This window comes from Anarhichas minor, unplaced genomic scaffold (assembly GCF_050575085.1).
Source record: "Anarhichas minor isolate MPS153535 unplaced genomic scaffold, ASM5057508v1 ptg000038l, whole genome shotgun sequence".
NCBI lineage: Eukaryota > Metazoa > Chordata > Actinopteri > Perciformes > Anarhichadidae > Anarhichas > Anarhichas minor.
In genome coordinates, this window is record NW_027466484.1 from 1,788,797 (window position 1) to 1,805,248 (window position 16,452).

The 16,452-nt window shown below is 44.1% G+C and overlaps 1 protein-coding gene across 1 annotated transcript; it reads left to right on the forward strand.

The window, feature by feature from the left end:
- Window positions 1-251: 251 nt before the first annotated feature.
- On the forward strand, window positions 252-2,176 carry foxi2 (forkhead box I2). Its single transcript, XM_076107416.1, has 2 exons — window positions 252-855; window positions 1,587-2,176. The coding sequence occupies exons 1-2, from the start codon at window positions 252-254 to the stop codon at window positions 2,174-2,176; spliced, it is 1,194 nt and encodes a 397-aa protein (XP_075963531.1).
- Window positions 2,177-16,452: the final 14,276 nt, after the last annotated feature.

The window sequence follows — 16,452 nt, forward strand, 5'->3', positions numbered from 1 at the left end:
TTGATCTCACTGTTGCTGAATGAGGCAGAACATGACCACACCCCCTGCTACTCATCGTGTGTGTCTATTGGCTGCTGGGAATCATCTGGTGCCTGGATGTGGCTGCTGTCAGGGGTTTATACTGTTAAAACTCCTCCAAACTCCTCCATCCTCCCTGACACTTGTTGCTGCTGCCCTGCGCAGCACCGGGAGAGGCCACCTGAAACCGCTTCAGCATTTCCTTTAAGGATTTTTTTTTCCCGCGGGGAGTGATGAACTCCATCGACCCTCAGTCCCATCACCAGCACCACACCTCCCCGACCGTCGGCTCTCTCCCACCCAAGGGCGCCCAGGAGGCCCCGGCCGACATGGCCGCCGTCTACTGCGACAACTTCAGCAGCATGTACCACCAGCAGAGCCTCCAGGGCGCGCAGAGACCCGCCGGCTACGGCCTCGGAGATTACGCATCGTCTCCAAACCCGTACCTGTGGCTCAACGGGCCGGGCGTCAACTCCTCCGCCTCTTACCTGCACGGGAACAACCCGGCGTCGTTCATCCCGCCCTCCTACGGCTCGCAGCGACAGTTCATAACGAACTCACCTGGCTTCGGCGGGCCCGACCTCGGCTGGCTGTCCATCGCCAGCCAGGAGGAGCTGCTGAAGCTGGTGCGGCCGCCGTACTCTTACTCCGCGCTCATAGCCATGGCCATCCAGAATGCGCACGAGAAGAAGCTGACCCTGAGTCAGATTTACCAGTACGTCGCCGACAATTTTCCGTTTTATAAGAAGAGCAAAGCCGGCTGGCAGAACTCGATCCGGCACAACCTGTCTCTGAACGACTGCTTCAAGAAAGTGCCGAGAGACGAGGACGATCCAGGTACCGTGAACGCACCAGGGCAAATGTTCTTCTGAACAACACGTCTTATTTAGAGATTACTCACCTGAAAGCCTCAGGGTGGTTCAGTTAGTGGGGGAATTATAAACACGAATAAAAGTCACTTAATTAACATTTTGTTTCTTCCTTAGTCCTTAAAACTTATATATATATATATATATATATATATCATTCATAGTTTTCTTAGAGTTTAAAAAATTGTATGTGTGGTCAAATAAGTCTTAGCAATACTCCAAACACTAACTGATGCTGTCTAGAAGTCGTATTTATTTTAAAAGCAACACGTTATTTAAAATATGGCAAATATTGTAGCTGCTGTAATAAATATGGAAAGTCAGTTTTCAAAGGTTAAAACAGAGATATTCTTATAAATTCATCGGAATTAATTCCAAAGGAATTTTAAGCAACACAATATATGAACACAGAGCAATTAAAGGCACCCTGTTAAGTAGAAGGGATGCCTTTTTTTGTCCTAGAAATATTACTTAAATACAGGTGCATGAATTGTACTCGAACAGGACAGGAATGTTGTTTTTAATCCTAGCCTGTTCTAGATCAGGAACTATCATTTGTTATGATCGTTCAGACATAACTTAATGGGGAAATGCTGAAGATTTAAGTATAATTATTTTTAAAATATTTTATTTAGACTACATAACTTTAGAAAACTGATATGAGTTCTAATATATTATTTGTCTCATCTTCAATTACAGGAAAAGGAAATTACTGGACGTTGGACCCAAATTGTGAAAAGATGTTTGACAACGGAAATTTCCGCAGAAAAAGGAAAAGACGTTCGGATCCGAGCAGTGCAGGAGGAGCGGCAGCGGTGGCAGCGGGGGCCACAAAAGCCGAGGACGGCAGGCCAGCGGTGGCGGCCTCGTTGAAGCCCTCAGACAGTCCTCAGCTCCTTGGGCCGCCCTCTCCAGAGATGGAGGCCATGAACGAGAACCACAAGAGCTCGTCGTCGTCTTCGCCGTCCGGACTGGCCTCGGCCGCACCTTGCTTTAACAACTTTTACAGCAGCATGTCAACACTCAGCTCGGGGGCCCCCGGCCGGCAGGGGTCCCTGGGACTGGTGAACGAGCTGTCGAATAGGAACATTACGGCCCTGAGCCCGTACCACCTCAACCACGGCGGGCAGGACGCGGGGGCGCCGGAGCACGGGGAGGGCTTGCATTTCAACCGTGGAGTGTACTACAACACGTTTGGCGGCGGGCAGAGCGGACAGTTCAACAGCCACTTCTACAACAGCTTCAGTGTCAACAGCCTGATCTATCCCAGAGAAGGGACAGAGCTATAGGAGTCGATTCACCACAATCCCTCTGAAACACACGTGCACACTCACGTGCGTTTCAGCAGAGGGGTCAGAGAGCTTCCTGCATCGTGAACGCAGCGCTCCCCTCACTGAGCAGTTCACGGAGACATTAGAGAATAGAGTATTTTAGCTAAAACTTGATTTAAGTTGACAAGCACTCGAGGAAACACCAGCCGGAAAGTCCAACAAAAAAAATGAGCACTTATCTTTCTACTCTTTTTTTTCTCTATATCAAGGCTCCTGAATGCTGAAATATTCTTGCTAAGTAACAACCACTGAACACTTGTGTCTTCTGTAATATTTGAAGCATCTGTTTTACATTCTTGGGCAGTTTCAGCAGAGAGCTTCTCTATTCTTGTAGTCAAAGCCGCTCTTTCGTGTTTAAGATGTAAATGTACTTTTTGATATATTTTTGTTGCCAGTTTTGCCAAATCGAGCCCCATGTTTCTTTGGAGCGGCCAAATTCTTGCAGTTGATTTTTAAATGCTGAAACTTGTTTTTTCATATTCATAATCAGCTCAAAATCTGCCAAAGTTGCCTTCGTGAGACCGCCGTTACCTCAGAACAACAATCCCATGAGATGACAGTGCCGTTATTAAGGGTTCACCTGATTATTTCGACCGATTCCAAATGCAGTAACAATTGATTTAAAGATATGATCCCAGATGTGGCTTGCCTTATTTTTGATATCCTCCATGTTGACTGAAACCACAGCACTAAAGCTCATGTAAATACATGTGGACTTTATAAATGTGTATTTTTGTAAATTATGAGAAAAAAAAATAGTTTGACTATTTATGCTATTTATGCTAATAGGCATTGTTTTTCTACTGATTTCTGAACATAGTTTGATTAAAGCGGAAGTGAATGACATACAAAATATGCCGAAAACAGTATCACTAGAACCCATGTCATAAATATATATATATAAACGATATGCTATATCATGGTTTCTCTCAGGATTCAGTGTGACAATCATTGAATGGCTTTTGTATCTATTGTCCTTTTTTATCTTTATACAGTGCATACAGCTTCCAGGCAGTTTCAACTGTGACTATAAATAAATATCATGTGGTCTCTATTGTATTGTCATGCATCATTTTCAAATAGGGCACCAGTGTTTTCAGGGCGTCATTATCATTTGAATGCATGCCCATAAATCTACTTTAATCTCATATTGAATTACTTCCACTCCATTTCAGCTCAATGCAGCCTCTTACCATCCGTACAGAAACAACAGAAGCGTGCATGAGCTGGTCGTGTTCCTGCGGGCCTTCTTTAATGTAAATTCTGGTTTAGTAAAAACTTAAGTGACCCAGCCATTTACCATTTAAATCACAGAGCAGGTTCTACGCTCCGAGTTGACTCTGTATTCATAATCCAGTCTGACTCACTATCTTCATTATCTGTGTGTGTTTCTCACACCGTGTAACACCGACTGCCTTATCATTATGATGATTTAAGACCAAGTAAAACAATGTTTATCTGCCTTTTATTCCAGTAAGTCAGCTTCTCTTCCTGTCGGATCACGGATTAGTGATTGGAGGAATGATGTGACAATCTTGTTGCTGAAAAACATTCACAGTCGTCTACACTTTGTCTGGCTTTGATTTCTGTTGCGTTGCCTCGGGAGTGGGAACGACGTCGACCACCAACACTGCTTCATAAGAGCCTGGAGGAGATCAGGTCAAAAGAAAAGCTCTGTGAAATAAAGGAATGAATTAATATAAGTGCAGAACGTTGTTATAAACATGAGGAGTGTTCACTGTCATGACTTATCTCACAGGTCAGTTGTTTCCTTGTGGTTTCTTATGTCATTTGGTACAAATCACTGGAAAATGAGGACAGTGTTCAGTTGGTACATCTTCAATTATTCATTACAATGAATTACGTTTTAGTTAACCAGCAAAAAAAATATTAATAATGAATTCATATTTATGTGGCTTAAACAAAATAAATTAATTTTTTGTCCAAGTTGCCCAAAAGTCTGAAATAATCCTACTTGTGAATTATTATTATTATACTTATTTACTGATCACAGGATTGTTCTATGCAGCATTACAGTGAGATATAAAAAAATATCAAATTCTTATTTTTTTTTAAGAAAAAATATATTAAACTCAACAGATTACACCTAAAAAACTATTAATGTTTCTTTTCTTTTTCAATCCCCCCAAACTGCATGTCACTTTGAGACAAGTAATCCCTTTCTCAGAGGATGTATCGTATACATATTTATATATCACAGCTGATGTGCTTACGCAAAACTCAAGAGAGAAAGTTCAAGTTTGGAGGCAAGCCAAGCTCCCTGCAAAGACACCGCAGCTGACGGTCGTCTTGATGCAGAAAACAGAAACAATGGCGCTATTGTCCCTGGTCCTTCGCGCCAATCTCCATGTATCAATTAGGGGCTCTCTGAAGAGAGGTGAAGATATCCCCCTTAGACCGACGGGGTTAAAGCATCTCTTTTGTTTCCATTCTTCGACAGCGTTTGCCTCAAATTGAGTGGAGGCCATTTTGCTTTGTTCCTGCTATGAAGCGGCCCATCGGGAAATTCCCTCTGCAAATATTTGCCACCCATCGTGCAGATTAGAGACAATGATTTGATCATTTATTTGGTTTTCACAGTTTATGATTCACACCACGCATGTCTAAAGGTACTTACAGTGTTATCCCGTGAAATTGATATGATGGTACGGTCGGTTTCGGACCTCATTGAATTTAACTGGTGTATAATTATGGGAACAAACCGAATAGCTGGTGAAAGTGTGGAAAGCAGTTTTGTTTCTGTCTCGTATCACTTTTATTCACCAGAGGGTCTAAATCTAGTTAAAGGATAAAAACAACTGTCATTTGATAATAATACAACGTTGTTATTTGCTCCCGTGGCCCATTTGTGATTAATGATACTTTACCTTTGAGTAGTTACGGTCTCTTCACAAACAAAACTTCATAGCACACTGTTGTGGTCCAATGTGCAGAAGTGTTCATTTTAAGTAAAAGTTTTTATTTTCTTAGTCATGTCTTTTTTAGTCAAGGATATAGCCTGTCGGTATAGTTAGCGTTTAATGAAATTGGTGCAGACTCGTCTGGCGCTATTCAGTCACAGTTTTCATCAACGCAAATAACATTATCCCGATCCCCTGCTCAGAATATGAGTCTGTTGACATTTAACATCTTTATTTGTCTTAAATAGGAGTTGTCCTGTCTGGGTTAGGGGGAGGGGTTAGTGTACGACGACTCAATCTGATCCTGAGATCCTACTAGAGGGCGAATGCGGTTGTGTGCATTGATCAGGCGGTCCAAAAAGTTTTTCACTCTGGCAGACAGTGCTGTCTGGTGAATAGAACCCCCCCCCCCCCCCCCCCCCCCCCTCCTGTCAAGTGTGAACTTCTCAATTAGAGGGGATCCACTGACCCAGGCTCTGTTTGATCACCTTCTTTTCCGCCTGGAACATCAGGCACCCCGTCCTAATTTGGCACCCGCACAGCTCTATCGGGTGACATCTGAAAAGCGCCCATTGTTGGTCCGGCTGGGAAGCAGGTTGGACACGGGACCCTGGGTGCCATTTTCGAGGGGTGACTGTATACTGTAGGTTCACGTCCTAAAACGACCCCACAGGACCCCTCAACCCGAATTGTTCCCCTAATAATGGACAGGGAGCTGGTGACGCCTCGCTAATGAGAAACAGGGAGCACAGAAAGCAACTGTTCGGTCTGGTCAGCATGTTTCACATGAAAGGCTGGGGATCAACTTCATCAAGGGATCTCTGACTGTGACGTTAAATAAGGACAGCAGAGGGATGCAGTCAGACCAGTGGCTCATTTCAGGACACAAGCATCAGTCAAACCAGGACAAACTAGGTCTTCATCAAAGTTTGAAATGTTTCGTAGATTATTACATCCAGTATGTGCAGAAGATACTGAGCAAAAGAATAGAAAAGATGATCTAACTTGTTGTAAAGTAATACGTCCTGGGTCTCCAGTAGCTTGGTGTCGGTGTGGGCTCCCAGCGGGGACCGGCAGAGCAGCGAGTAGGAGCCGCTGCTGCCGGGAGCTGAGCTCTCCACCTCCCCCCTGGAGCTCCGACTGAAAGTCAAAGCCGGCAGAGAAGCCGGATCCTGGTCTGTTGGAGGCCCCGCTTGAGTCTGAGCTGAAGGAGTTTCTGGTGAAACTATGTCAGAAATCATTCTGGTAGTATATATACGGTAGTATAATTCGGCAGGGAATCGGACCCGATGACAAGCATTACAAATATAGAAATGGGCAATATTCTTGCTGATGGTCTCGATTGCTTATGTGGCTCATATAGAAGCATCAGTATTTAATTGAAACTGTTTCATAAGCAGTTTAAAGTTCCTTGTAGTATCTTTAAGTAAAAAGCAAATACCATATTGTAAAACAAGTAAATGTCCTACGATAAAAATGTTACTTAGGCAAAGGTACACAGTATTATTAGCCGAATGTAGCTGATGTACTATATCAATAACAAAAGTAAAGCTACTCGTGTACCTGTGTTATATGTGCATAAACTGATCAAACAGTAGAGAAGTGGAAGAATGTGTGTAGGAAAACATCTTGATGGGTTGTGTCCGGGAAGGAGGAGAAGGAGGAGGTGGCGGTGGTGAGGGTTGATCGTGGGGTGGTGAGGGGGGGTCCTGAGTATGATTTGATCCTGGAAGGCTCAATTAAGTGGTTCGTTTACCCCTCGTGTGGAGCTGGTGAATTGGAGCCAGGTCAGCTCCGGGTTGAGGTGTCGTTCATTATTTTTCCGCCTGTCGGATCCCATGAGCGGCCGCTGGAGACGGTGGCTGCTCGGCGGCCGAGGAGCAAAGGGCCTGCCGGTGGGGTACGTCAAGCACACTCAAAGCCTCTCCCCTTGCCTGGGGGATTAAGATCAACAAAGCATGTCCCACACCTGCACCGGCCAGCACAATGGAAACTCCGCGGGCCAATGGAGACGCAGGGAGAGACCAGTTATTAGAGTCCCCCACCAATGAAATGGATTACATTAACCCCTTGTGTTGTTCTTCCTCCCGGAGCTTAAACATCGAACTGACAGACCCCACATCCCATTGAGAAATAAATCCCAGTAACACTTTGTTACAACAGCTTTATTCCGGTGTATCCACCAATGGGGAAGTATTGTGTCTCCACTGTTAAACAGTGTGATGACTTGGTGAAGGCTTGTAAAGTTGTGCTTAAATGTTGGCTGGCTGGTTTTACTAACAGTACGTATTGTTGGTGACTGTACAAAGCACTGAAGTAAGAGAGTAAGACTTCTTTTACAAGTAATGAACTGAAGAAACACATCAAAACACAGCAAAGACAACTAAAAACTGATTTTCATTTTGGTTGAGAATTCCTTTATATTTGCCTTACGTCACTGTTTGTGTCGGGGCTGCTTTTTATTCGCATGTTGTTGTTCCAGGATTTTCTGCAATAGACTTGAAACAAACCGCCTCCGCTAACGTCAGAAAGAAATCTTTATACACGTTTATGGGATACACTGGAACTGGTTGAACGTTTAACAAGCTGTTTAGAGCGTCATGAAGTAACCTAATGGCTCACGAGACAACATGTGGTGGGAGCTGCTTCCTCTTAGGAGAGATCACATCGCACGTTTGCTTCGGGGTCATTCAGTGCAGTAGCGTGTCAATGAATGTTTGGTGGGAAGAGTAAAGCCAGAATATGCATGTGTCATACAGTGTATACTCCAACAGACCAACGGCTGCCTGGATGGTATAAAGATAACTTGTACAATAGTTGTAGATTGCACAATATGCAGAATGTGGTTTGTTGTTAATGGACTGAAATACAGCAGCATGGTCCTTTAACCTCATCCTGCTTCATCACAGAGTGTATTCATCTCCAGAGCGTCGTCTGATTATATCAGCTCAAACCAAAATGTTATGAACTACACTTCCGCGTCGTATACTGTGCTGTATTTGGTGTAGATGAGAATATTCCATATTCTCAGTGTCCCGTCTCTCAAACTGTATCAACAAGTAAACAGCGTTGTTTACCCATAACTGTGCAGCGGTAACATAGCCTGTGTGTTTGGGGTTTGTTTCACATGTGTTTTGGAACAACAGAGCAGGAGGATACTCAAATATTTTCGACGACGGAGGGTGTCAGTCCCCAGGGAACTCGTCATGGGCGAATTAGACCGAAGCTCAGAGGAATGCTTGTTGCTGCCCTCGTCCCCCCCTCCACACACACACACACACACACACACACACACACTCCCTCCTCTCTTTTCTCCTTTAATTGGGCCTGTTTCCTGGCACCTCTCCAGATCACACTGTCACTTTACACTGCGTAATAAGCTATTAGCCCCGGCCTTACCGGGCTCCACCACCGCCCCCGCGCTAATCGACATGGACATGGTCATTGTGTGGGGACTGGGACTCGGGACGGCACAGTCCGGCTATTGTTAGTGCCCGGACCTCAGAGCCCTGGACACCCACGCCCCTGGCTCGCAGAGGGATGAGGGGTGAGGAGTGTAGGAGGTAAACAGAGAGGGAGATCAAGGAGAGGTGAACTTGCTCTCACTGCCCCCTAAGACACAACAAAACAAACTGTAACACCTTCGGTTCAGCCGTCTTGCTTTGGCAAAAATATGACTTTCTGCTGCGTCCCCAAACAAAGGAGCACCTGTTACACATACCGCCACATTCAGAAATGAAGATTTTGAAGCCATCAAGAATCCACGTTGTGTTAGTGCACTTCTCTCTCATGGATTCAAGTTTTTCAGTTACTTTGGAGAAGACTCTATGCAGTACAGTTGCTTATTGTTAGTTCAATAGCTCAGAGAGCACATAACAGACACAATGTTGTCAAATTTAATTTGATGGACACGTACAAAGACAGCCATTGTGAGGCTGTACTTTGGCACATCTGTGATTTGAGCTTTCTGCTCACAATACAAAATAATCTTATTCACTGAAAGATTTGACAATGAAGGACCATTATCATGCTGAAAGGTAAACCTTCCCCTTGGTGCCAGAATGTGTGGACATTAAGCACAAGTAATTGATTTTGGCAAAGTTTAATGCAGAGGAGTTTGAGAACCAAGGCAGTATAGAAACACGGGTTATTAATTTGATTTTAATATGTGCAGCTCTGCTCTGCACAATGGGACTGAGGAGGGAACCTTCCTGATCCATATAACGTCTCTTGAACAAGCCCCAACACCTCCAGGCAGAAAATGAAGGGGTGAGACGAGGCCTTGGCGCTGCAGCCTGTCTGAGGAGCTAATACTCACACACGGCCTCGGCAGGGAGGGAGAGACGAAGCCGTATTTCATGTCGGGGATGTACAGACTTCACGCCCATCGCAGATTTGTCAATCTCGCATTCGTCACCAGAAGAGAGATTCTAAACTTGTGCCGCTGCAGGATTGACATGCAGGCGGATAAATCACATGTGAGGAAGTCTGTCGATAGGAACTTAACTGAATTACCCTGCTGGAAACCCCAAAAGTGGAGTCTTTTTTTTAAGGGGTTTTAAGTTTTCGTGATATCAAAGATGTCCGAGTCTGTTCAGTGCGTTTGGAGGAATGCTGCAGGGGAACGAGGGCAGGCTGGGACAGAGCTGTGAACAGGTGCATGATGGGGTGGGAGCGGAGCGGAGTGTGTGCGTGTGTGTGTGTGTGTGTGTGTGTGTGTGTGTGTGTGTGTGTGTGTGTGTGTGTGTGTGTGTGTGTGGTTTGATTTTGTGATGAGGGGTAGGGGGTCTTTACTTCCACAACGTGAACCAGACACCTATGCTTGTCACACATGAAAAACAAAACGTTATACAAGCTTTCATAACTTTACTGAAAAAATAGGTCAAGCAGATTGTACAAAATAATATGTGATGCATCCATCCATCCATCCATCCATCTAACCATCCATCCATCCATCCATCCATCCATCCATCTAACCATCCATCCATCCATCCATCCATCCATCCATCCATCCATCCATCTAACCATCCATCCATCTAACCATCCATCCATCCATCCATCCATCCATCCATCTAACCATCCATCCATCCATCCATCCATCCATCCATCCATCCATCCATCCATCCATCCATCCATCCATCCATCCATCTAACCATCCATCCATCCATCCATCCATCCATCTAACCATCCATCCATCTAACCATCCATCCATCCATCCATCCATCCATCCATCCATCCATCCATCCATCCATCCATCCATCCATCCATCTATCCATCTATCCATCTATCCATCTATCCTAACCCCCCTCTCCACTTAAACACACACACCCTCCCTGCCTCCACCCTCTAATCCAGCCCCCTCTGAGCTCAGGGTCCCGGGTAAAGGTTCATCCAGAGGGCGGAATCAGCCTCCATGGCTAAGTAAGAGCTGAGGAGGTGGGATGGGTTGGGGTGGGTGGGTGGAGGGGCTGCTAATGAATGTGGTGGGGTACGTATGAATTTGCATGTGTGTGTGTTTTGAGGAGAGGGGTTGTGAGAGTGAGAAAGAGAGAGCATCATTCCTGATGGTTTTGAGGAGGCACGCTGGTGGTTACTGTATGTGTGTGTGTGTGTGTGTGTGTGTGTGTGTGTGTGTGTGTGTGTAGGAGGGTCAGTGGTTCTGAGGATCCTCACCCACATTCGTCTGGGTTCACTGCTCTGAGCGTCTGCTCTGAGGTCACGGACGAGCTGCCGGTCAACTCCTGGCCGTGGCGGCTCACTGAGGCCACAGATTCTAGAGGGAAGGAAGAAGCAACACTTTCTTGACCAACCCCCTTGACTACATGGGGTAAATATTATTATCAGTTTGATTAATGCTGTATGATTTGTTAACATGTTAACCACACTGGTTTGTAAAGAATTGAATGAAACTAATGGAGTCTGGTAAAATCGTCTTCGGTTTGGCCCCTTTACACTGATTTGTATTCACGTTCTGTGTGAACGTCGTCATGACAGAAACAAAAACACAAAAGAAAACATTTTGACATACAAAGAGAATAATCTTTCATTTACTTCCAGCCTTTAAAGTTATTGCTTTCCATTTATTTGCATAGGATTTTAAAATATACAGACATAAACCTTTATTAATATTATTATTGTAATTTCATTTAAAGAATAAAAATCCTTAAATATTGATCACACCATACCAGGCAGTATCAGTTCAAGTTCAAGAAATGAATGAAAACAATGACCAACTGGAAGGTGGAAAATATCTAAAAACTTTCTTACTTGCAAATGAAAGAACCATGTGACAAAATGTTGAGAGACTTGTGTGCACCCAAATCAGAAGATAAGGACAAAAGACTGCGATTTAGAAATAATGTCTGTTAAATGTGACCAAATAAAGAAATGCACTGGTGGACAGCAGCTAATGCAACCGTCCACAGAAGTCAAAGCTGAGCTGTCGGCCCTTTAACAAGTCAGACTTCTTCAAAGTACTACGACCACTTTCTCAACCAAAAGAAGCAAGTCAGGTTACACTTCTCAATGACCTCATTGTATACGGAGACAAATCAACCCTTGGTTAGTGCTTCATTTTAATCGTTTGGCAGCTTGAGATGTTCATATGGATATTGTTGTGTTAAACAACAGCATCAGCAACCAATTTTGAATTACATTATAGTTCTAATTGCAGAGTCAAACAAGTGTAATTTATGTCGCAAAATTGCTTCAGAGTAACGAAATATACAATCCATTGATGAAAAACGTTGGCTTGGGTAACAGCAGTCTAAATGCACGACTCCTTCTGCAGATCTGGACCACCGGTAAACTGGGTTTGTACACAAGTAAGAATTTAAAATGAGAGGAAATTGGTGAATGGGACAAGTTCTCATAAAATCACTTGTACAAGTGGTTCAGCTATCGGCTGGAACCACCGTCTGAGAGACGTGCAGAGCGGTGGCTGAGCTCACATTAAAACTAAAAGGTGGGCCAGGGTAGGTCAACAATACAAGGAGAAGCTCGGATAACAACACACACAGAGGGAGAGCGACTTCATTCTCTGCTCAGGTAGACACCAGCCTCCTCTGTACCCTTACATGGCAACAAGTAGTTAGCTGATGTGGTTAGATATCGTTGTTTGCCCCCTGAGGGTTTGGTAATCTAGCCTTGGATAAAGTGATTCTTATTCTTTTAGTGATTTGATTTCACTTTCTAATAAGACACAAGGTCTACATCTTACTAAGTCATTTCAACGGCTGTACGATATAATTAAAATATTTTACATGAATGAAACTTCTGAAGATGCTCCTTTAAACAACTTGCTGGTAAATTAGGATCAAAGCGATGAAAGTAGTTGGAAACTAGTTTCTGTGCTTCATCTGGTCCGTGCGACGCAGTTCAGAAGAAATGTTTGAGTCGGCTGTTTTACCAAATAAACCCGAACCCACCATGTTTGAAATTGCTGCAAGAAGTGTGACACTATGAGTCAGTTAATATAAATGAGCTAAATCAACACAATTGGTTGGGATTTTTTGCCTAATTCAGAGACAAACCGTAGTTTTACTGGTATGCAACGCTGACAATGGAGTCGATGAAGCATCCAGAGGTGTCGAGGCAGGCTAAGCTGTTGATCACAGAAAGGTGGATCAGTACAGTGAGACAACAGGAGGGGAGGGGGGGGGAGTAAGAGGGGAGAGAGGCAATCTGAGGAAAACTAGAATGAATGAACGAGTGAAAAGTTATTGGTCATCCTGAGTTCAGGCCCTCTCTCCCCCCCGCTGTGAGCCCTGGCTGTTGGCTGCTTCACCGCCTCGCTGCCCAGGCTCCGCTGGGCACAAATCCAGTTTTCTGTCTGAATTACCAGCTCCGCTTCGCAGAGGAAGGCCAGCGGGGTGAGAAGATCTCAGCCTCCATACCCCCCCCTGTCTGAACCCCTCGCTGGCCCGGCTCGAAGCTGACAGAGCGTCGCGGATGGCCCTGGATTGCACCTGCACCGGGGGATTTCCAGCTCTTCACCCCCTTCGGTTCTCACACACACACACACACACACAACCTCCAGACCATAACCCTCTTTCCATTTCTGCGGGTTTCAATCAGATGGCCTACAAATTCACTAAGACTCCAAAAGTTGAAACCTCCAATAACTGTTCAGACAGAAAGATGCTTCAGAACGCTTCTGGATTAAAGGAAACACTCATCAGGAGAAACGGAGTGAACGAGAGGAGTGCATCTCCAAAACGAATTATCAAATTAATTTAAATAGTTCATTTATTTGCCACTTTTGTCAAGAAACTGATGGTTGATACGAGCAACTGATTTTGTGTTTGCTAATGTCAACCGGTTAGCTTCCTGACCACGATGTCAACGAGAGAAACAGACTCTCTCCTCTCTCTCCTTACGTTGTGTTTGACGTTTCACAAACGTTTTTGTTTTTGTTTCTATGAAAACTCTCAAAACCACTTTTACAACCCAGACAAAGGAGAGGGTGATGCTTTGTTAGAGGTGTATTTAAACTATGTGTCTCACTTTTAAAGTGATCTCTGATGAACCTCCCAATGAAGAACAGCCTGAACTTTGAAGCTGGAAGCATCTGTGCCCGGCTCCTTCACAGCGGCTGACCACTTGAGCTAGAAATGTATAATATAAACTGTGATTTTAGAAGAGTCACATTTGTTTTTGAGTCACTCTTTCATACGTGTCTTTCCCGGGCGGTCTGAAGCGTCGGGGTATCATGGATGATGGGCGGCTTCCCGGTGTTTCTGCTGTTTGTCCTGGCCCAATCATCAGGGTTGGGGGTTGTGTTTTCCTCATAACAAAAAGCAACATGATTTTGATGCTCTGCCAGTGTGCCGCTGTGTAAACTGTAAACAATGCGCACACACACACACACACACACACACACACACACTCACACACCTACGTCTGCAACGGCCACCCCCCTTTCTGTTCCCTCTCTCTGTAACTCTTTCTCTGAGTAGAATGTACACACACTGACATCATACCTCTCATATTATTAAGATTGTGGTGCCGTTGAGCAAGGCACATAACCAGTGGAGCTGCCAACTGTGTTTGTACTGGTCTTACGGGTAGGAATGGTTTTAAATCATTTCCTACCTTCCCGTTAGCCTTTGGCTCCAGTTCAGTTCATTGACGTCATTGAAAATAAAATCAATAGAAATCATTAAGAGTAAAGTATTCTGTATCAAGATATCAGAACCAACCTGCAGAGACTTGAAGCTGAAGTGATGCTGTCTGTAAGGTGTGATCAATTTCTAAGCATTCAGATTCTTAGAATAGTAATTATGATAATAATCATCATTTTTTAATGGATCGTCTATCGGTAAGTTTCATGTCTGATGATTCTCAAACCATGTGAAATATTAATGGGTGAACATTTCTGAACATATGGGGCAGGTTGCATCGACGTTAGGGTCGTTAATTATGCTAATTCCATGTTAGAGGTTTAATGTTGTTTCCCCCTGTGTCTCTTTAGGGCTCGCCCATGTGTGTGTACATAAGCCCCTACGAGTCATTTAACAGTTAGGTCTGTTTGGTTATGTTGTGTTGTGGATGTTGTGAGACAAGACAATGACAATGATGTTCACGGCACTGAGTGGTCCATAAAATACACAATAGCCCGTAACAGTAAAGTTACACTTAAAAACAAACAAGGTTACAATAACACACTAAGACCTATATCTGCCCAGACAATTCTCTTTTCTTCATCTGACTTGTGTCTCCTGATCGAACTGGCTGCTGGTGGCTGACGAGAGTGCTGAGAGTGAACCACAACAGGTAATCTGCTGCTGTAAAGCCAAAACAATTAACTCAAAGGCCCATATAACCTCTCCAATGCACCCCTCTGTGCTCAAATGAGCTTGATTTATTTGTGTCCATTATCAAGATGTGACTTGAATATCTGTGTCAGCTCCATGCTGTACACTGTGGTCCGTCCGTGTTATTAGGATCAACAAGTCACAGATTACATAATCCTGCTTTAAAACGCTGCTCTTTTTTTTTCCTCCCTATTTTTTTGCACTCAAAAAGAAAAGCAGTCTTGTAGATTCACCTGCCAAGCTTTGTTAGTCAGTGTGAAGTCTACATGTGCCAAGGCAGGCACAGCCGAGTAATGGAAGGTAATAAAGTAGCCGGTAATAGAGCATGGCAGAGGAGGTAATTACAGTGAGGGATGTCTTTTAAAGGGTTGTTTGTAATGATTCATGGTTGCACAAGTGCAATTTTCATTGTCACTCCCCTCTCATCACTCAGCGCTGCTCGCCTGGATCTGCAGATAACCTTCCTCTCACCCCAGCGAGGAGCATCTCTGCTCTGCTAGCCAGACACAACGAAAAAAAACTTTCCATTCATTTCAATCTGATGGCTTCCCGACGCAATTTCTGGTAGAACTGTAGCTTCCGGCTCTAACTGGTTCTTTCATCCCACGCAAAAGAACTATATTATTATATTTTGCTGCTGGCAAAAAAAACATGCAGGATTATTAAAATGTACGATCCGACACCTTTACTTCCAGTCAGCGTGCGTGTGTGTGTGTGTGTGTGTGTGTGTGTGTGTGTGTGTGTGTGTGTGTGTGTGTAAGAGAGAGAGAGAGAGAGAGAGATAATGCAGACAAGAGTGAGGCACAAAGCCCAGACATCTAACCTTTTTTACATTCAGGCAGATTTAGGTGATTACAGGATTATCAGGCTGTATTACCTACAGTTATGGGATTACAAAAAACAAACACCCGGTTGTTTTTTAATGGTTATTTTTACTGTATGTTCGTTTGTTTTTTACAAACATAAAACATGAAAAACATAATACCAACAACAGAAAGAAAGGGTAAACAAATGAGGCCTACTTACTATAAATTAAAAGTATTTCACAAAGTTCATGAAAATTAAAACCTACTTTACGTCTGTTACCTAAAAGAGCAAAAACACAAATTTACAAAGTTGAAGAAAATGTCTATCAAGGTCATCATAGGGGCTCATTCTTGACTTACATATCTGTAAGTTATTACAAGGAACTCTAACTCTAACGACCTACATAAATAAACGGGAATTTTGGCTATTCCCATTTAGTTATTCTTGATCCCTGTCGTCCAGACCGATTTTGCGCGAAATCAGACCCAGATCAGGGTTCACTGCTGGCTTACCTGCAGTCAGAGCTCCCCGACACCAACACCACGCTGCTGGAGGCCCAGACCATCTTGCTGTGCCCGCTGGAGGTACAGGAGGACAGGATAGAACCAGGACGGGGGGGCAGACCGCCGGACCACGCCACTTTTGCCCACAGTGACCGCCAAAATAAACACGAATGAAAGTTCTTCGCAGA

Bases quoted from the DNA above. Each gene is read 5' to 3' on its own strand.
- foxi2 (XM_076107416.1), top strand. From the start codon at position 252: ATGAACTCCATCGACCCTCAGTCCCATCACCAGCACCACACCTCCCCG. The intron at 856-1,586 runs GTACCGTGAACG...CTTCAATTACAG, and splicing joins GAGAGACGAGGACGATCCAG to GAAAAGGAAATTACTGGACG.